Genomic DNA, 20,675 nt, shown 5'->3' on the forward strand with positions numbered 1-20,675 from the left:
TTCCATCTCCGAGCATACCTGAGTGGATAATTCCATCTTTGAGCATAGCTGAGTAGATAATTACGTTTTTGAACTCAAAGCGTAGCTAAGTGGATAGTTCATCTCTAAATATAATTATGTGAATAATTATGTCTACGAGCATAACAGACGTCTCTATATATAATTGAGTGGATAAGATATTTAGGATGGACGTGAAATTTGTAACTTTATTTTACGAGGTATAGAAAGGGACCTTTAGATAAAATAATATAAAAAAAAGTGTGTACTAAATAGCATATATTCTCAAATCTAGTATCATAGATTCTCATGATAACATGAAGGAAAAAAAAAAAAAAGAAAAAGAAAAAAAAAGTGAAAAAACATATCATTTTAATTTATTACATGTAATATTTGACTAAAAGGGCGTGTTTGGAATAACTTAAGTCGAACTATACTAATGTATGTTTTTAACCACTTACATTAGGGGCGTACATCCAACCCGACAACTAGGACCAACCCAACCTAAACTATAAGGGTTGGGTTGGGTTGAACTAGTATTTCGGGTAAGGTTGAGTTCAGTTTTCTGAACCCGAATGTTCGGTTTCAGTTCTGTGGGGCAAAACCTTTAGGTTGACCTGAGCCAAATAAAAATATATAAATATATTAAAAAATAAAAATCTTTCAGTATTAATGGGTTTGCTTTTAGGTCCGACACTCACACTCGAAATATATTCTTAAATTATTTTAAAAATTCTTTAATACTTAAAATAGTGTATACAAATTATACGATAGAAAATTAATTTAAATATATTTAAAGATTTTGTTATTAAATCAAGAAAAGAAATTCTATTTATTGCAACATTATTATATCATAATTTATATATATTTTTATTTTTCTAATACCGCTTTTTATCACAAAATATATTTCAATTAAAATATTTTAATAGTATTTTTAGTATTTTTTATTTTGTGAATAATTTGTTTATTATTATTATTATTATTAAATAATAATAGATTGATTTGTGTGTGAACTTTTAATAATATATTTTATTTAAGATTTGTATCCAAATAATTATAAAGTGTGAATAAATAAACTCGAAAATAATAGAGAGTTGGGTTGGATGGTGAAAATTTTCGGGTTGGGTTACCAATCCAACTAACCCAAACTTTTGGGTTGGGTCAAAAAAATCCCTCAACTAAACCATGTACACCAAAAAATCTCTCAACCCGGACCATGTACACCCCTAACTATAAGAGTTGACGTAAGGATAACTGTAACAACCCAAACTCACCGCTTTTGCCCATTACATATTGTTGTTAGCCTCACAAATTTAAAATTCGTCTATTAGGAAGATATTTTCACATCCTCTCCAACCAATACAGGATCTCACAATTCATCCTCTTTGGGAGCCAGCGTCCTCGCTAGCACACTACCCAGTGTCTGTCTCTAATACCATTTGTAACAACCATAACTCACCGCTAGCATATATTATCCACTTTGTCTTATTACGTGTCACCGTCAGCCTCATAGTTTTCAAACACATCCACTAGGGAAAGGTTTCCACACTCTAAGGAATGTTTTATTACCTTCTCCAATCGATGTGGGATCATCTACTAGGGATACAACGGTAACACATCTTGGAGTACCTTGTTTGAATAGTAAAACTCTAAAATAACATAAAACTACCTTCAGAAACATAAAAATAAAACCTGAAAAGGGCAGGCAACAGCAACCTGTGGCCATTGACAAATTAGTTGAAACATAAATAACTAAAGGAGGGGAAGAACTTGATTGAAGGATTATTGATCCAGAAGCAGCTGCAAAGTATAAACTTTAAACAGCACCAATTATCTTAAGAACAGAACTGCAAGGATTCTTGCTACATTTGATTCATCAAAGCATATCTAAAGAAACATAGCAGCAGCAGCGGCATTGCGACTACGATTTCAAGCTTTCTTCTGCTTGGCTGGGGCTGGGGCTGGTGGTGGGAAGATGATTCTGAAAAGCCAAGCAGCCAAAATGGCTCCTATGAACGGGGCGATCCAGTACACGTACAACTGCTCCCATGTATCGTGCATGTTGTTTAGATATGCCCATCCAAACGCCTGCATTTCGAAACAAAATAACATATATCGACTTCTCCATCATTTTTACGGTCTCGAATTTGCACATTCATAACACAACTTTAACCCGTTCATTAACCGAACATTAGTATATACGAGGGAAGAACCAAAGGAGCCAGACAAATGAGTATCAAATAAGATGAAGCAATAATTCAGACTATATAATCATTCCATAGTTCAGTTACCAAAGCCTACCATCCATCTCTTGCTAATCTTATAAGACAATGAGTCTGACCCTTCAATATTTGTTTCCAATGACCATCAAGCCAACCATGATTGCTGAGTTGAATCTTTGTTCATGCTTTCTTCCATTCAGCATGTTTGGTTCTAGTGTTTCAGGATAAAAAAGAAAGGTTTTCACATGATTATTCATGAATGTTTTTGTTTACTTCGAGTTTAAACTTTTTAACGACATTCTTTTCATTATAAAAACATAAGTGAAAGGAGAGAAATTGCTGAGAGAATCTTTGTTTGGAAAAGTGAGTTATTGTGGAGAGAGAATGGTGACAAAAAAAAAAAATATACACTAGGTGTAACAGCCCAATCCTACCGCTAGTAGATATTGTCCGCTTTGGTCCATTACGTTGCCATCAGCCTCACGGTTTTAAAACGCGTCACCTAAGAAGAGGTTTCTACACCCTTCAACCGATATGGGATCTTACACAAAGAGATCATGTATGTACCGACAACATAGTGATCAGTAGAGTAGGTGCATAGGAAGATTAACAAAAGAAACCGTACATATTTCTAGTGGAAGTATTTATGTACACATATTAATGAGAGAATCTCATGTGTAGAAACAATTTAGTGAGAGGAAAAGAGACTCAAGATTCATTCTCTTTTACCGTTCAAGAATAAATGAATTAGCTGGCTTTACAGTCAAGCTACTTACTCGTGAACCTAGTTATGAACTCACAGAAACAAACGGAGAGGGTGCAGCGGGACAAGTCAATGAGGAAAAAAAAGGTATGTGATGAGAGAAATGAGTTAGGTTTGCAAACTGAGATTAGCTCTAAGTATTGTAGCCAAAACCAATTAGGCAAAAAGCCCTTTGGATGTTCAAGTTTCAAAGTCATCGACTCGACTTTGGGTGAAAATATAAGCTCGGTTAGCGATTTAGGGCGAAAACATTCCCAAAACTCAGTAGATAAGGCGAAAACTAGGTGGCCAAGGCATACTTTTTAATCCAAACTGGTGTTTGCTTTGTTAAAAGATGGGAAGATCTATACTGTTTCTGATTATAAGGCTCTCCTACAGAGTTCTCTGTTATCCTAGACTTGCACGACCTCGAAAAAGATGATATGGAATAGACATAATGGGAAAAGTGAATCTTTCTTGGTGATTCCCGTCCTCCTTTAGAAGCATTCAAATTAGGATGCTTTTAACCATTTCAAATATGTCACCTAACCTCTTGATTAATTCTCAAGCCAGCTGATTAGCAACTTTAAAACAAACAAACGAGCGAATGCGACCCAACAAGGTCAAAGTTCCAGAGCCCAAGCCCTTCTCTGGGGCTCGAGATGCTAAGGCCTGAAGTAGCATCAACAAGATTCAAAGGAGGTCTAGTAGTCTAAGCAACTTAACCAGCCATTAATTCAACAGCTTCAATGAATGAAAAATCCATCCCCCAACACATCAATCATGAAGGCATCAGTGGCACACAAAATAGAATCATGGCGGTTTTAAACCAGACCGAATTATCAATAATCGTAATCAAATCAGAATGCGTAAAGAATAAAGCTTAGTCGAAGTGGCGAACTCACATTTGCAGGATTCATGGAAGGTCCTGTGTAATCGGAACCAGCAACGATTAACGCTACGGTAGCCACTGCCAGCAACCATGTTTGAATAACTGGACTGGAGGGGCCTCTGAGTACAATTAGAAGAACAGCAAAACTGATTAGAAATGTCAAAACTCCTTCAGCTGTGGCTCCAGAATGAATGTCAACTTTTAGAGAAGGTCCACCAAGCATGTGCTTGTACTGTATTGGCATCACCTCCTTGATCGCCACTGCACCAGCAACCGCACCAGCAGCCTGCCAACAATGAATTCTATGTATAATACAATTCTCAACAACATTATTCCATCTTAGGAGAATATCATTCAGTCAGCATTTAGAGATTTTAAAGTTCTTCCACTCCTTTGAAGCTAAGATCTTGCCCATCCAACCTTATGAAAGATCTCTAGCTCCATCCAGGGTGAAGAGCTATAACAGTCCAAGCTCACCGCTAATAGATATCGTACTCTTTGGGGTTTTTCTTTTAAGATTTCTCTCAAGGTTTTTAAAACGCGTTTGCTAGGGAGAGGTTTCCACACCCTTATAAAGAATGTTTTGTTCTCCTCTCCAACTAACGCGGGATCTCACAAGAGCCATCTAGTTTGTAAAGCACACAGCCTATCCTAACCTTCTTGATTATCAGTCAGCATCAACTCCTTTCTAACGATAGGGCAACCTATCTTCCTCAATCATTACCCACAAGAATTGTCCTCTTTGGATTTTCCCTTTCGGGTTTCTAAAAGGCATCTACTAGGGAGAGGTTTCCACACCCTTATAAATAATGCTTCGTTCTCCTCTCCAACTAACACGGATCTCACAAGAACCATCCAGTTTGTAAAGCACACAACCTATCCTAACCTTCTTGATTATCAGCCAGCATCAACTCCTTTCCAACGATAGGGCAACCTGTCTTCCTCTTTGGACTTTCTCATTCAGGTTGCTAAACAGGTTTGCTAGGGAGAGGTTTCCACACCCTTATAAAGAATGTTTGTTCTCCTCTCATGTGGGATCTCACAAGTCAGCATCAAGCATCAACTCCTTACCCACAAGAATTGTCCTCTTTGGACTTTCCCCTTTGAGTTTCTAAAATGTGTCTATAGGGAGAAGTTTACACATCCTTATAAAAAATGTCCGTTCTCCTCTCTCCAACCAACGTGGGATCTCACAAGCCAGTATCTAACTCCTTTCTAAGGATAGAGCAATCTGTCTTCCTCAATCATCACCCACAAGAAAACACTAAATTTTCTCCATCAAAACCCTACTCATCCCTAACGATCATGGAAAATCGATCTACCTCTCAGGAATCACAACAAATACGTACATGCCATCAAGTACCCCACAGATTAAAAAGAATGCTATTGAAAAACGGAACCAATCAAGACAACCCATAAAATTCCACACTAAACTAGAGAAGCAGAGAAGAAATGCAACCTGAGCAGGGAAACGGAGAGCCATGGAGAAAAGAGAGGTCGGACCAACGCCAGCAGCATAGAAAGCGGCAGTAGCAGTGGGATTAAAGCTAGCCCCACCCATGGCAGCGCCAATTATATTAAAAACGAAAACAAGAACGAAGACGAGAGCAGTAGTGATAAAAAGCGGGTGAAGCGGAATGCCATAAACACCGGCAACCGAGTACAGGACGGAGGTAAGAACTCCAAGAGACGAAGCGCAGAAAATCCACATGGAAGTGAGAACGGCATCGCCGATCGCAGCCTTGATAGCATCGATCATGATTATCACCGGAAAATACTTGAACAAAAGGGAAATCGGAGGTGCAGCCGGAAATAGGTCAGCAACTGTGAGGGGAGATTTCGATTTCTTCAGGGCTCTCGTCTGGTTCTTCAGAATCTGGGTTCGCTTCAGATGGAAACGAAATCAACAGCGCTTAAATAAGAAAAATGATCTGGAAAAAGAAAAAAAAAGGAAAAATTGGGGGGAAGATAAGAATCACAACTGTTGTTGACGATTCATGGATACCGAGCCATTCACCTAACTCCGGATTTTCTCGGAAATTTTTCGCCAAATGGATGATTTCGGTTGCTTCAATGTTCAAATATTGTCTTTTGATTTATCACATTTTTAAAATTATGTCTTTTAATTTTTTTTTTCATACTAAAATTAATCAAAATATTCTTAAATTTTCTATTTCATCTCAAAAATATTATTTTTAGGATTTATTTGTTAGTTTGGATAGAAATCATTAATATTTTATTTTTAAAAAAAATTATTTTTTTTTTAATAGTATTTCAAATTAAGGTGTTTGAAAAATATTTTGTTATTTTTATTTTATATTAAATTACAAGTTCATTTTTTTATTTATTCATTAAATTGTTTTAAAATGTCTAATATATTTAAATATCTCAATTTTTTTTTAATTTTATGATTAATATATTCTTGAAAGATTTAAAATCTAATTATTTTAATTTTAAAAATTCAATGATGGTATAGATACAAATTTCAAAATTTACGGACTAAAATTATAATTTAACTTTTTTTTAATTTTTATTATATAAAATATCCTTTATATTTTTAAATTATTTATATAAAAAATTTAATTTTTTTTTTAAGGACTCCATTTGTAATTTAATATTTATTATTATTATTATTATTATTATTATTATTATTTAATGAAATCTTTGGATGGGAATCAAAATGTTAAGACTAAAAAAAAGCATAAATAATATTATAAGTTTCATAAATTTAGTATTTTTTTTTTAGAAAATAAATAAATAATTGAGTTTGGTATTATAATAAATAAATATTATAATTAAAATCTCATTTAATTTGGTATTATACAACCAAATATATATCTATATAATTTTAATAAATTTTATAATTAATCCTTAATATTAATTTGATAATTAGTTAAATACTAAAAATATTAATTATATTTTTCAAATTTATAAAGCGGAGATTAATGTAAGGGCATATATGCCTTTTCACAAAAGTATTAACACTTTCATGCCATTTGAATGTAAGGGCATAAGCGTCATTTCACAAACTTTTCTAGCATTAGTCAACTTAATAAAAAGCTAATTATATACTTTTTAATTTTTTGATATTTTATGTTGCCGTTTTTTTTTCTAATTAATTTATTTAGAGTAATAGAAATATATATATATATATATATATGTGTCTGCTTAATGGGCCCAAATGAATTGAATCCGGCCCAATAATAATTACTAACCCAACGGCTATATCAAAATATAGCCGTTACAAATTCAAACACAACGACTATATTTTCTTTTTCTGCAACTAGTTTTAAACTAAGCTTCAGCCATTCCAAACTCACAATCTTCCTTTTTCTCTCTAAAGCTCAGAAAAATCTCAAACTTTCCTTATTCTTTGAAAATTCCCCAAAATGAACGACTTGATGACCAAATCGTTCACGAGCTATGTCGATTTGAAGAAGGCCGCCATGAAAGATATCGACCTCGAAGCCGGTTTAGAAATGGCATCGTCCGCTCCCGGCGACAATGGCGACATGGGTCTCTTTCTCGAAGAGGCCGAGAAGGTGAAAACCGAGATGGGTTCGATTAGAGAGATTTTATTGAAGCTTCAACAAGCCAATGAAGAGACCAAATCGGCTCATAAACCTGAAACCCTCAAATCGCTTCGGAATACGATCAATATCGACATTGTAACAGTTCTGAAAAAGGCTCGATCCATCCGATCCCACCTCGAGGAAATGGACCGTGCCAATGCTGCAAAGAAACGTCTCTCGGGTAGTAAAGAGGGCACTGCCATTTACAGGTACGATCGAATTACCATACTTAATTACACGTTTAAGTTAATGGGTTATAGTAAATTTAGTTTTTTTTACAGAACACGAATTGCGGTGACGAACGGATTACGAAAGAAGCTAAAGGAGCTGATGATGGAGTTTCAGAGCTTGAGGCAGAGGATGATGACGGAGTATAAGGAGACGGTAGGACGGCGATACTTTACAGTGACGGGGGAGAAGGCGAATGAGGAGGTGATAGAGAAGATAATATCGGATGGCGTGGAGGAGTTTTTGGGGAGGGTGATAAAGGAGCACGGGCAAGGGGGGAAGGTGGTGGTGGCGGAGACGGTGGAGGAGATACAGGACCGACACGGGGCGGCGAAGGAGATAGAGAAGAGCTTGTTGGAGCTGCACCAAGTGTTCTTGGACATGGCGGTGATGGTGGAGGCACAAGGGGAGAAGATGGATAACATAGAACATCATGTGATGAATGCTTCGCAGTATGTTAGGGATGGAACAAAGGAATTGAAGAGTGCTAAGGAATTGCAAAGGAGTAGTAGGAAATGTATGTGTTTGGGGATTTTGCTATTGCTTTTGATTATTTTGGTTGTTGTTGTTCCTATTGGTGTTAGTTTTGGAAGTTCTTGAAATTGTATTAAGAGAACGGATTGATTTCTGATTTGGCTCGATCTTACCTCTACTTGTGACTTGTCATGAAGTGTCTCGGCGATCATAGCTCGCTCGATCATGCCATCGAGAACGGACCCATGTATCGTTCATAATTTCGGGACATCCCGTGTATCCATTCATCTTAATTCTATCGAGGTATTGGACTCTCTTGTGTCCATGGACTCAGTACCAGATAGTGAGTGTATGATCCTCCAACCTTTGACATATGGGTTGGAGCACAATAATGGCACACTCGTGTCTCCCGTACTGTCCTTGGAAAATCTCTTTAAAAAGGAAATTGCCCAAGACACTCGTCTTGCAATACTCGTCCTCACTGTGACACACATATGTATGCACAGGGTAGCTTTGTTTAGGTCACAGGCCCAGGGATGGTGGAGAGAGCTAACATCATGCACATCTCCCTCTCTAGGGCACAGTTTGAGGTATTGGACTCTCCTATGTCCATGGTCATGTTGTTTATGGACTCCGTACCCAACCCAGATAGTGAGTGTATGATCCTCCAACCCATGACATTGGGTTGGAGTACAATAATGGCACACTCTGCACGTAATGTCCTTTGAAAATCTCTTTCAAAAGAAATCGCCCAAAACAATCGTCTTACAATGCTTGCCTTCACTAAGACACACGTATTGTGTGCACATAGTAGCTTGCTTGGGCCACCTCAAAATGGTGGAGAGCTAACATCATGCCTCTCACTCCTTAGGGTACATTTTGAAGCATTTTCAATCTTTTTTCAGGTAGATATTATTTTGGTGAATGATCATACGGTGTTATGGAGAGTTCGTTTAGTTTCCTTTTTTTTTTCAACGGTTAGTTTTTTTTTTTTTTCCTTCCTTCCTCCTAGTTAGGATGCTTCCAGTATCGATCGACGAAGTTAAACTTATAATAGAAGTTGATGTGCTACTTGTCGGTACGCTTCTTTGCAACGATACCAATCCTTCAGCTCGATATTTTTCTTTACAACAATTCCCTTGTTATGACTGATGTGAAATGTTGTGGTAGGTTTTGACTGTAGTCGTTCGAGTCAACTCACCAGTTTCGTAAGTGTGAAATGTTGTGGTAGGTTTTGACTGTAGTTGTTCGAGTCAACTCACTAGTTTCTCGAGTCTACATCTAACTTTTCAAGTAACTATTTTGATGATCTCTCTCATTACCTGCTTTTATTAAGACATTGATTTTCTTTCTATTTGTGATATGGTCCTGTCATTTGTGCGTCTATTTGTGATATAGTCCTGTCATTTGTGTGTTATTACGGTAGATATCACTATTAGGTTTGGGTCTGACTCTTTCTTTTTAGTAGGAGTAGAGTTATCAAACAAGAACTTTTTTGGATAACGATCCCACCAAGAGATCTCTAATATTTGAACATCCAATTCTCTCTTTTATAAATATGCTTCCCTCGAGAGTTAAGTGGTGAATGTGAACACTCGTAAACGTGTAATTTTAACCAAACAAAAAAAAAAAAGTTTTATTTTTTAAAAAATTATTAATTAAACACAAAATTGAAAAAGTTTAAGATTTATTCAAACAACTTAAACAAATTTTAAAATTTGAATAAATAAATCAAATAATTTTGAAATTTCAACAAAATCCATTATAATAATTTTTATTAAAATCCCATAATTTTCGTCGAGGAAAAAAAATGTATTAAACCGTAAAAATTGGAACAGTATTTAAATCAATATCCAAATTTAAGAAATAAATTTGTAATTTTGAAGCTTTTTAGATCCAAAATTATAAATTTTAAAAGTTTTAGGGACTAATTTGGTAATTCAGCCTAAAAAATGCTCATATATTAAAAAAAAGGCAAAATATCTACATCCAGTTGAAATTACCAAAATACCCCTCTCAAGAAAATCCTCAAGAATCAGTTTCATCTCCTTCACATATCTCCAAAAGCATGAAGCAGAGCCTCCCATGGTCGCCGCCGTGAACTCGAAAACTCCATAGCTGAATCAAGTCTCCTTCCTTCAACTCATTTCTCTCCACCAGTCCATTCCACTCCGTGATGAACACATACGCCGCCCCACTCGGCGTCTCCCATTTACTCAGCGTCATCAAACTCACAGAACAATCCGGCTCGATGACCTCCACCATCCACCATCTCTCCATGTTCAACTTCTCCTCCTCCTCCAGATCCAGAAAATTATTTCTCATCTTCCTCTGCGGAATCACAAGCCGATTCCGCCGTTCGTCCACATCTCCCTTCTTCAATCGCTTCTGCAGCAAAAAACTAGGGCTCGAATTCGACGACGCTCCCATGAAAATCATCAAACTCTTGTAATCCTGATGTAAACCGTCCGCTAATATCCTATCAAATTCGTATACATCCTGCTTAAAACCGATCAATAAATCACCTAGATCGTCTTTCACATCACTATCGCTTTCGGTTTCAGTGTCGAATATGATGTCCGGTTGTTCCGCTGATGCTTCGAGGACTGGAGAAGCGATCGATTGGACGATTGGGCGTTTAAGAGATCTTTCTTTTAAAAGTTTGAGCCGCTTTGGAGTTCGTTTGTTTGGACTCCTCTTTCGCTTAATTAGTGAAAGACGTTCGTCGTCCTCGACGCTTTCTTGATCTTGATCTTGATCTTGAACGCCGTCGCTGATGAGATTTGGACTGTGTGAATTCATGTTTTCGCCGGCGGAGATGAAGACGAGACCCATGGGGTTCTTGAGATTTATTCTTCTCGAGGTATTTGGGGTTTTAGAGAGGATTGTAGACGCTGGATTTTCTAACCCCTCCGTTAATAAATTTTGGATTTAAATACTTTTTTCCTTTTTTAATTCAAAAATTTAAATTATAAATATATATTTTTTTTGACAAATACAAAATATTAGTTATTTTTATTAATTTAACCATATATTTATATTTAACAAAATATTTAATTTTTAAAATCTTTAATGGGTTAAATTTTATTTAAGTATTTTTATTAATTTAAAGCGAGTTATTAAAATATAAACTAAATTAAATGGAATATTAAAAATATTATGATCACATACAAATATTAAAATTATGATACTCTGAAACAAATGAAATATGTATAATAAATCGAGACGTTAAAAAAAATTAAAAGTTAATATATATGTTAGAGGATGAAACTCTTGATTAATTTAGGGAATGATCATTGATTTATAATCAAACAATACATATCTCCATTCGTATGAAGTCTCTTGGGAAGGATGAGACATTTTGGGAAACCCAAAGCAAAACCATGAGAACTTATACTCAAAGTATACAATATTATTACCATTGTGGAGAGTCGTGTTCGTCTAACATGATATCAGAGTCATGCCCTAAATTTAATTGTGTCAATAGATTGGTAAATCCTCAAATGTCAGGAAAAGGAGTCGAGCCTCAATTAAGGAGAGACGTACTTTGTTCGAGGGGAGGTATTGGATGATGAAAGTCCCTCGTGGTTAATTTAGGGAATGGTCGTGAGTTTATAATCAAAGAATACGTATATCCATTGGTATAAGGCCTTTTGGGAAGCTCAAAGCAAAACCATGAGAGCTTATACTCAAAGTATACAATATTATTACCATTGTGGAGAGTCGTGTTCGTCTAACATGATATCAGAGTCATGCCCTAAATTTAATTGTGTCAATAGATTGGTAAATCCTCAAATGTCAGGAAAAGGAGTCGAGCCTCAATTAAGGAGAGACGTACTTTGTTCGAGGGGAGGTATTGGATGATGAAAGTCCCTCGTTGGTTAATTTAGGGAATGGTCGTGAGTTTATAATCAAAGAATACGTATATCCATTGGTATAAAGCCTTTTGGGAAGCTCAAAGTAAAACCATGAGAGCTTATACTCAAAGTATACAATATTATTACCATTGTGGAGAGTCGTGTTCGTCTAACAATATACGCCTACTAATTCTAAAATTTAACTACTCGATAGAATAAAACATGTTGAAAGTCGTCTAACAATATACGCCTACTAATTCTAAAATTTAACTACTCGATAGAATAAAACATGTTGAAAGGACTCGTATGTAGTTAGGAGCGTGACAATGTTGAGTTTTTATCATATTCATACAAAAATACGACGTCGTTTTCTGTTTCAAAATTTTTCACAAAGTCAGAACCAATTTGGGGACTCTCCGGGATCAAGCCCTAGATCCGAGACCTTATCTCAAACCTTAATCATGGCGATTGCTCGAACAGGAGTCTACGTCGATGACTATTTGGAATGTATGTAGTATGTTTCCTTTTCGCTTCCACTTTTCCCCCCATCCTGTCTTCTCTAATCTGCTTCTGCTTTTGTTTCGTTTCAATATTTGTAGATGCCAGCACATTGCCTGCTGAGCTTCAGAGGCTACTCAACACAATTAGAGAACTCGACGATCGATCTCAGTGTAAAAACCTCGTTTTCTGATTTGATCCAATCTTTAGATCGTCTGTACTCGGATTCGTTAGTCTGAAGTTTTCCTTTTGTTTTGCGTTTTTGTGTTATATTTGGTTGTAGCGATGATTGATCAGACGAGGCAGCAGACGAAATACTGTCTTGGATTGTCGACACAGAGTTGGAAGAAAGGAATTAATAATAGTAATGCTGAGGACGAGGAGACCGCCTTTGAAAAATTGCGGAAGGATATTGAGGCGAATCAGGATAACGCATTGAGTTTGTGCACTGAGAAGGTTTTGTTGGCACGTCAAGCTGGCGACCTGGTATGGCATACTTAATTTATTTCATTATCTCTCAATTATCGCTGATTTCAGACTGCCTGGTTCAATTGCTGTTCGTTTCTCCATTTTTGGTCTGGACCGCAATTTTCAATTTCCTCTGTTAATTCTCCTTGTTTCTTTCAATTATCTTATCTTCATGCAACCTCGAATTGCAAGATTTCCTGTTGAGAAGATATGGACGTGGAGATGGTGAAATTATTTTACGTTGAATCATTGATATTTTCGAAGTGCTGTACTGAAACATTTGTTCACCACGTAGCTACATGCCATTGGTATTTTAGAATGTATTTTTTAGTATGTATTTTCTAGGCTTATCTTACAGGGCTTCATGTGTTTTTACTTTTCCAGATAGATAGCCATATTAAACGACTGGATGAGGATCTAAACAACTTTGCAGAAGATCTGAAACAAGGTACACAGACTTAGAAGCTTGGATATCTCTGAGAAATGCAAGCCATTTTACAATGTTACGTTTGAAGGTTGATTTCTTTATTATCTGAAGAGTTGAAGGTGAGCAAATTATTGGTACACCTCAAAGTCATTTGTGATAATTTATCAAACAAACAAATATTACATTGTTGGATGCTTTTATGAATTGCTTACCTTTTCGGCTTTTCCTTCCATTCAGTTTGTCTGTTTAGATAATGCATGACCTCCTACTATTTTTCAGAGGGAAAAATTTCACCAGACGAACCAGCAATTCTTCCACCATTGCCACTAGTTTTGAAAAATGAAAAGCGCAAATCAATATATATGGTACCTCAATCTAAGAGGCTAGATTACAGGGACCGGGATTGGGATAGGGAGCGTGATCGAGATTTTGAGCTCATGCCTCCTCCAGGAAGCCATAAAAAGGACTTTGCACCTTCACTTGATGTAGATCAGCCCATTGATCCAAATGAACCTACGTATTGCATTTGTCATCAGGTTCTGATTTTGGATTCATGCATGCCTCTTTTTGAAAATTGAACTTATTTTATTAAACGATTCATTTATTTTGTTAGGGATTGGAAGACTATGGTTAGTTCGTGGGTATATGAGTTAGAGTTAGTTAAAAAAATCAGGGTCTAGTGGTAATGCATGAGAGAATGGTAGCCCTCGTGCAAAGCTTTCATCCTAGAGTTCCTATCTACATAATTACTGGGGGAAAGTGTAGAAAAATGGACTAAATTGAAAGTTTCAATCTCATGCAACCACTCCGCAAGAGATACAGTTTTATGGAAAAAAGTAGATTTTGCTATGTAAAAGGAAAAAGGTTTATTTCTGGTTTTATATATTTAATAGCATTGTGACCTTATTGGATGAAGAAATATAGCTGTTTTTGAGAATTTCAGTATAAAGTTGAGTGAGAAAGCAGGGGAGATAGATTGGTAATCCATATCAGAAAATATTACATTTTGGAAGTTGGAGGCCAAGTCTTGAGCTCAAGAATGAAATTGTAGAGAGGGATGGTTTTAGCTATAATGTACCTTGAGTGGTGCAAGAAATTACGGAGTGAAGAGATGGGAACAAAAAGGGCAAAGCAAAACAGAAAGAATTAGTTTCAAAGATCAATAAGAGAGAGGAAAGACCGAAGCTATAGGGTTTTTGTCATCTTCCTCCTTCGCTTGGTGTTTGATGGAGATAATACAATGGAACACCAAATTCGATCTACACAATGTGATACCTTTGATTGGGTAGTGCTAGTTATGAGTATGAATTAGTTAGTGCATATATGAGATATTTAGAGTTGGTTAGATGAATTTTATGTAGTAAGTGGTTATAAATAAGGAGGGAGATGTGAGGGAGAAAAAAGATTTGGATTTTGTGTCGGAGACAAGGCTACGATCTGTGAAATCCCACATCGGTTGGAGAGGGGAATGAAACATTCCTTACAAGGGTGTGGAAACCTCTTCCTAACAGATGCGTTTTAAAAATCGTGAGGCTGACGGTGATACATAACGGGTCAAAGCGGACAATATTTGCTAATGATGGACTTTGTCTGTTACATATGGTATAGAGCCAGACACCAGGCATTGTGCTAACGAGGACACTGGCCCCAAGGGGGGGTGGATTGTGAGATCCCACATCGGTTAGAGAAGGAACAAAGCATTCCTCATAAGGGTGTGAAAACTTCTCCCTATAGTCGACGCGTTTTAAAACTGTGAGATTGACGGTGATATGTAATGGGCCAAAGCAGATAAATTTGTGTAATTTCTATAACTTAGATGGCTGGGTACTGATATATTTACGGGCACCACAATTATCTGTCTTTGTAGGTGTCATTTGGAGATATGATTGCCTGTGACAACGAAAATGTAAGTCCTCTCTGGTATTATTGTGTTGTTCACTTCCTACCAATATTTTAAAAAATAGTTTTTAAACTTATTTTTGTAGACTAAGAAATCAAATATTCTTTAAGAAAGTTCAACAAAAAAAACTAAAAACTAAACCGATATCAAATGAGATCTTAATGGTTACTTTTATGCCATTGACAGTGTCAAGGAGGTGAATGGTTTCATTATTCCTGCGTTGGACTAACTCCAGAAACAAGATTTAAAGGAAAGTGGTATTGTCCAACCTGCAAAGTATTACCACAATGTCAATAACGAAGGTGCACAGGCAAAAATTTCAGAGGTCAGTTGGGGAAAATTCAAGCGGTACGCTTCTAATATAAACCAACCGATGTTGTTCATATTATCATCAGGTAAATTCAAGTTATATTAAGTGAAGTCAAGTTTGATTGAAGTTGAATTTAAGTTGTAATTAATGCTACAATTAAGAAGTATCGAGCTTCATTTATGTTGCTGATACTTTAAGTAAGAGCTTCATTTGTTTTTAAGATGGTTACAAATGTACGTTGAATGATTGAAATTTAGATGTATGGTATTTGATCGGTGTATTTTATTAAGTTTTAAGATTTTTGTATTACTTACATGATGACTAATTATTGTCATAAAATAAGAAGGTTAAACTCTTGATTGTAGCATTGCTGTAGCTGTCAATCAGATTTTGCATGTGATTACGACGTCTTTTCCATTGCCAGTTCTTCTAATGCCCAGTTGTCTCGACCTCTAATGAGCAGATGCAACATCTGGAGTTGATTGATTTCAAATAAAATATTTACTATATTTCAACGTTGGATCTTCGAGTTCAAATCTACCCAATAAATCAATGGTCTTTGTTGCGTTTTTTGAACTTCATTTAAATATATTTCATTGTGCTTACTTGATTTTTATATCGGAAAGTCATGAATTTAGAGATAAAACGATGCACTACATGAAAGTAACGTGTACAAACATTGTATATATGAGATTGATGTATATGGAACTGATGTTAATTATTGAGTATTTTAATACCCAACGATGTACGAGTCACGTAATAAGGGAGAAAACATCCATGTCATGTTCTACGTCTATTTTCTTAGAAATTATATTTTCAGTATTCTTATCGAGTTTTTTTTTCCCTAGAAGTACAATTTTTTCAATCGGGGAGCTTCTTCTTCGTTCCTAACTCCATTTGTGACACTTTTACTGCAACAAAAACTTGGAGAAAAAAGAAAATGACAGGCAGACATAGGAAATGACAAGAAGAGCAACAGTTAATTGTCCACTGCCAATTCATTTTACCGTTAGTCAACCAATGGTCAAACGAGCTTTAAAGTTAAAGTCAACCGAATCTCAAACTTCATAAACCGATTTGCCGTTTTCCTTCAAGGTCATTTTTGTAAATTTGCATTAAAAAAAAAGATAATTAATTAGGGAGATTAATATTAATTGAGATAAATTATTCACTAATTGACATTAATTAAATGTATTTATTATTAATTACCAATAATGGGCGCACATTAATTCAAATCCTTAGAATGGGCGCCAATAATGGTTTGGAGGGAAGATCCTAAGAGTAAAATTACTAAATTACCCCTCTCATCTCTATTTTATGAAATTTATATTTTCCAATTAACACCTTTCTTCTTATTTATATATTTTTTATTTTTATTTAATTTGTTCAATCTAAATGATGAATAATTAAGTAAAAGGAAGAAGAAAATATTAATTAAAAAATATATTAACCTATTAAATAACTATGTTGAACGTTATATTACATTTTTGCTTATAAAATATTATTAAATTTATTACAACATTTTACCTTTTAACAAAAATTATATTGAAAAATAAAAATTATCCGCTAAAAAATGATTTGAAATTATATATAATTGAAAAAATTTATTTAAATTAAAGGCTAAATGTGATTAAAAAAAAACCAAAACTTTAAGGGAAAATAAGATTAAACAAACTAAATTCAAATTATAAGGAAAAAAAAAGAGTAATTATTTTTTTTTTTAAAATTGAATTTATTCTTATAAGGAAGGGCAATATGGTCCATAAGAAAAGTCTGAGGAAGGGGACCCACAGAAGAAGGAAGGATAGCGGTGGAATTTGATGAAAAGATTTTGAATTCATAGTAGGAATAAGAGCGCCTTTGCAAAATCCCAGAAAAGGAATGATTCCCCCAATCAAAAACAAATCAGACAGCTCCAAACCCATAAATTCAAATCCATCAAAATCCCTAATTTCTTTCTTTTTCACTCTTCTTCTTCTTGTTCTTCATCTTTGCTACTGATTCAACATAATCTTCCACGGTTTTTGTTCAGTCATGCATCTCTACGCCATAAAAGCAACCCCAGAAACTCAAAGGTATTCTTTCTTTTTCTTCGATTTGATGCTTTTTTTCAGATACCCTTTTGCTCAGAATCCAAAACCACTTCATTTTTGGCTTCCAGTTCATGTTTCTTCAACTGTTCTGTACAGATTTAGTTTCGGGGTTTTGTTTTTTTGAGATGCTCGTCAGGTGTTTGTTTAAAATCCTTACTGAACTGTTGGGTAGTTTAGTCTGAAGCGTTTGTTTTGATTTGTTTCAGGTATTTTATGAGCAAACATTTGGTTTTGGTTTTGGTTTTGGTTTTGGTTTTTTGAGGTGCCCATCAGGTGTTTGTTTAAAATCCTGACTGAAACTGTAGGGTAGTTTAGTCTGAAGCGTTTGTTTTGATTTGTTTCAGGTCATTTATGAGCAAAAATTTGAGTCCAATCCTTCGGCGGGAATTTGCTAATCTTGATAAAGATGCTGATACTCGTCGATCTGCGATGAAGGCGTTGAAAACTTACGTGAAGGAACTGGACTCCAAGGCTATCCCTGTTTTTCTTGCTCAAGTTTCTGCGAACAAAGAAACTGGTGCATTAACAGGGGAGTGCACCATTTCTCTCTATGAAGTTCTAGCTCGTGTTCATGGCGTTAATATCGTGCCACAGATTGATCGGATCATGAGTTCTATTATCAAGACTTTGGCTTCAAGTGCTGGCTCTTTCCCTCTTCAGCAGGCTTGTTCAAAGGTTGTTCCAGCGATTGCAAGATATGGGATCGACCCCACCACTCCTGATGATAAGAAAAAGCATGTTATTCACTCTCTTTGCAATCCACTTTCAGAATCTTTGTTGGGTTCTCAAGAGAGCCTTACTTATGGGGCTGCCCTTTGCTTGAAAGCTCTGGTGGATTCGGATAATTGGCGGTTTGCTTCCAATGAGATGGTTAACAAGGTTTGCCAGAATGTTGCTGGAGCTCTTGAGGAGCAATCTACACAGACCAATTCTCATATGGGGCTTGTTATGACACTAGCTAAGAGAAATCCTCGGATCGTCGAACCGTATGCTAGATTGTTGTTGCAGGCAGGGCTGCGGATCTTGAAGTGTGGGGTAGTAGAGAAGAATTCTCAGAAAAGGTTGTCTGCTATTCAAATGATCAATTTCTTGATGAAATGCTTAGATCCTTGGAGTATATTTTCTGAGCTTCAGGCTATAATTGAGGAGATGGAGAATTGTCAGTTTGATCAAATGGCCTATGTCAAAGGTGCAGCTTATGAAACTCTACAAACGGCTAAGAGGATATCCGCTGATAAAGTGTCTAAAATGGATAAATCTCCAAGCTCAGTGACTGGATCAAACTTCATTGATGGCAGGCGAAGTCCATGGAGGAACGGTGGAAGCCGAACTCCCTCGTCCGAGTCTCCTGAATCCCGGACGCTTGATTCATTCTTTGATTATGGTTCGCTTGTTGGATCACCTTTTTCATCCATACAAGCTTCTCGTAACTCAGGATTCGACCGTGGGAGCGTGAATCGTAAGCTTTGGAGTTATGAGAATGGTGGGGTTGATATATCCCTCAAGGATGGCTTGCCTTTGTTCTCGGATGCTGCTCGTGGATTCGACGTTTCCGACACAATGTCTGTGCACTCTGGAAATCACAAATTTGGCCATAACGGTGAAGAATATGCGGATGATTTTACGGGGTTTTTTCAAATGAGTCCTCTTAAACGCAGACTCTCAAGAAGTACTTCAACCAGCCCATTTGTAAGTTCTCTTAACTCAGTACTCTTTTACATTTAATACTTATGGCTAAATCGGGGAGGAGAACGAAACACCCTTTATAAGGGTGTGGAAACCTCTCCCTAGTAGATGTGTTTTAAAAACCTTGAGGGAAAGTCCGAAAGGAATAGCCCAAAAAGAACAATATCTGCTCGTTGTAGGATTGGGCTGTTACGTGTCCTGAAAGAATGATGATAGTTTATGTTCCATTTGTATTGTGATGGCGATTTAGTTCATGTCAATTCTGGTTTAGTTCCATAATGTTCATTAGCTTATACCAATCTTTCCTATCTCGTACCTCAGCGGACTCGAAACAACATAGATGTCGAAAACACGATCTTCAACACTCCTCAAAAGCTCATCCATTCCCTTCAGGATCGAAACGATGGGAGCTCTGACTGTGCTAGCAAAAGTTGCAGACACAGACGTAGGAGTTTATCATCAGGCAATTTGGAATGGAGTTCTCCAGATGATCAGAAACTGAGCAAAGACGATGCGGGAGACAGCTTAGACGACAACAATAATGGCAAGCAATCACACGGCGGTTCCGAATCAATCTCTTCAACTGATGGTGTCCCTGCCCATGGTGATGTCCAAGCTGCTATACCTGTGGCAGTGGCTTGTCATAGTAAACTCAAACCTCAATGTACAGGCATTGAGATGGCATATAAGAAAACTGGTTTGAAATTGGTCTGTGGGTTCTCAATTTTTATTTTCACAATATTCACTTCATTGCTGTGGATTGATGATCGTGCCCAAGGCTCCTATCTTGTGCCAACATAGTGTTCTTGCCTCTCCTGAAATTGGCTTTAGAAGTTAGATCAAAAGCAAATCTATTAGATGGATTTGGAAAATCCTCACGTTCTTGAGGTGTAGTCTCGAGTTTAGTTCATTTTGGTCCATTTGTTTATAATTTTTTTGTTTATTTAGTCACTTACTCGGTGTCTTTGATACTCGACTTTTTCTTTGTTGTTTGTGATTATTGCATGTGTATGCATTTTCCGACACCAAAAGTAGGATCACTTGCTAGATAGTTTTAATGCTTAGTTTTAAATATGTTTCTTTGGGTAAAGGTTGGGGCGTTTTAGACTATTAACAGTGCTTTCTATGACGTTTCTTTATTAGCCCAAGCTCTTATCATCGGCTCAAGTTGGTGCAAGCGAGTAAAAAGAGTTCGTGAGTTAGTTTGGAATAACTTTTCAACCCTTTTAAGAATAAAAGAGAAATATCCTCTTAGTTACTAGGATTTAGGTGTGTACATTTAACCCGACAACCTGGATCAACCCAATCC

At 36.3% G+C, this 20,675-nt stretch overlaps 5 protein-coding genes across 5 annotated transcripts; 3 read left to right on the forward strand and 2 right to left on the reverse strand.

Moving 5' to 3' along the window:
• Positions 1-1,697: 1,697 nt before the first annotated feature.
• On the reverse strand, positions 1,698-5,903 carry LOC111478308 (aquaporin SIP1-1-like). The gene is made up of 3 exons (XM_023122506.1): positions 5,313-5,903; positions 3,867-4,139; positions 1,698-2,085 (listed from the first exon to the last, which is right to left on the reverse strand). The coding sequence occupies exons 1-3, from the start codon at positions 5,610-5,612 to the stop codon at positions 1,927-1,929; spliced, it is 732 nt and encodes a 243-aa protein (XP_022978274.1). The 5' UTR covers positions 5,613-5,903; the 3' UTR covers positions 1,698-1,926.
• A 1,265-nt stretch (positions 5,904-7,168) lies between these two features.
• On the forward strand, positions 7,169-8,299 carry LOC111478280 (syntaxin-related protein KNOLLE-like). Its single transcript, XM_023122467.1, has 2 exons — positions 7,169-7,634; positions 7,707-8,299. The coding sequence occupies exons 1-2, from the start codon at positions 7,243-7,245 to the stop codon at positions 8,251-8,253; spliced, it is 939 nt and encodes a 312-aa protein (XP_022978235.1). The 5' UTR covers positions 7,169-7,242; the 3' UTR covers positions 8,254-8,299.
• A 1,767-nt stretch (positions 8,300-10,066) lies between these two features.
• LOC111478299 lies at positions 10,067-11,029 on the reverse strand. Its single transcript, XM_023122496.1, has one exon. It carries the CDS (start codon positions 10,960-10,962, stop codon positions 10,156-10,158), a length of 807 nt encoding a protein of 268 aa, XP_022978264.1. The 5' UTR covers positions 10,963-11,029; the 3' UTR covers positions 10,067-10,155.
• A 1,352-nt stretch (positions 11,030-12,381) lies between these two features.
• On the forward strand, positions 12,382-15,872 carry LOC111478300 (PHD finger protein ING2-like). Its single transcript, XM_023122497.1, has 7 exons — positions 12,382-12,491; positions 12,584-12,655; positions 12,766-12,968; positions 13,335-13,398; positions 13,657-13,913; positions 15,245-15,283; positions 15,464-15,872. Exons 1-7 carry the CDS (start codon positions 12,446-12,448, stop codon positions 15,572-15,574), a joined length of 792 nt encoding a protein of 263 aa, XP_022978265.1. The 5' UTR covers positions 12,382-12,445; the 3' UTR covers positions 15,575-15,872.
• A 1,577-nt stretch (positions 15,873-17,449) lies between these two features.
• On the forward strand, positions 17,450-20,450 carry LOC111478192 (protein SINE1-like). Its single transcript, XM_023122350.1, has 3 exons — positions 17,450-17,662; positions 18,025-19,369; positions 19,688-20,450. Exons 1-3 carry the CDS (start codon positions 17,622-17,624, stop codon positions 20,165-20,167), a joined length of 1,866 nt encoding a protein of 621 aa, XP_022978118.1. The 5' UTR covers positions 17,450-17,621; the 3' UTR covers positions 20,168-20,450.
• Positions 20,451-20,675: the final 225 nt, after the last annotated feature.

This window comes from Cucurbita maxima, unplaced genomic scaffold (genome assembly GCF_002738345.1).
Source record: "Cucurbita maxima cultivar Rimu unplaced genomic scaffold, Cmax_1.0 Cma_Scf00004, whole genome shotgun sequence".
Lineage (NCBI taxonomy): Eukaryota > Viridiplantae > Streptophyta > Magnoliopsida > Cucurbitales > Cucurbitaceae > Cucurbita > Cucurbita maxima.

Bases quoted from the DNA above. Each gene is read 5' to 3' on its own strand.
- LOC111478308 (XM_023122506.1), bottom strand. From the start codon at position 5,612: ATGATCGATGCTATCAAGGCTGCGATCGGCGATGCCGTTCTCACTTCC. The intron at 4,140-5,312 runs GTTGCATTTCTT...CATTGTTGGCAG, and splicing joins CTCTCCGTTTCCCTGCTCAG to GCTGCTGGTGCGGTTGCTGG. The intron at 2,086-3,866 runs GTGAGTTCGCCA...TTCGAAATGCAG, and splicing joins CTTCCATGAATCCTGCAAAT to GCGTTTGGATGGGCATATCT.
- LOC111478280 (XM_023122467.1), top strand. From the start codon at position 7,243: ATGAACGACTTGATGACCAAATCGTTCACGAGCTATGTCGATTTGAAG. The intron at 7,635-7,706 runs GTACGATCGAAT...TTTTTTTTACAG, and splicing joins GAGGGCACTGCCATTTACAG to AACACGAATTGCGGTGACGA.
- LOC111478299 (XM_023122496.1), bottom strand. From the start codon at position 10,962: ATGGGTCTCGTCTTCATCTCCGCCGGCGAAAACATGAATTCACACAGT.
- LOC111478300 (XM_023122497.1), top strand. From the start codon at position 12,446: ATGGCGATTGCTCGAACAGGAGTCTACGTCGATGACTATTTGGAAT. The intron at 12,656-12,765 runs GTAAAAACCTCG...ATTTGGTTGTAG, and splicing joins ACTCGACGATCGATCTCAGT to CGATGATTGATCAGACGAGG. The intron at 12,969-13,334 runs GTATGGCATACT...TTACTTTTCCAG, and splicing joins CACGTCAAGCTGGCGACCTG to ATAGATAGCCATATTAAACG.
- LOC111478192 (XM_023122350.1), top strand. From the start codon at position 17,622: ATGCATCTCTACGCCATAAAAGCAACCCCAGAAACTCAAAG. The intron at 17,663-18,024 runs GTATTCTTTCTT...GATTTGTTTCAG, and splicing joins GCAACCCCAGAAACTCAAAG to GTCATTTATGAGCAAAAATT. The intron at 19,370-19,687 runs GTAAGTTCTCTT...CTCGTACCTCAG, and splicing joins GTACTTCAACCAGCCCATTT to CGGACTCGAAACAACATAGA.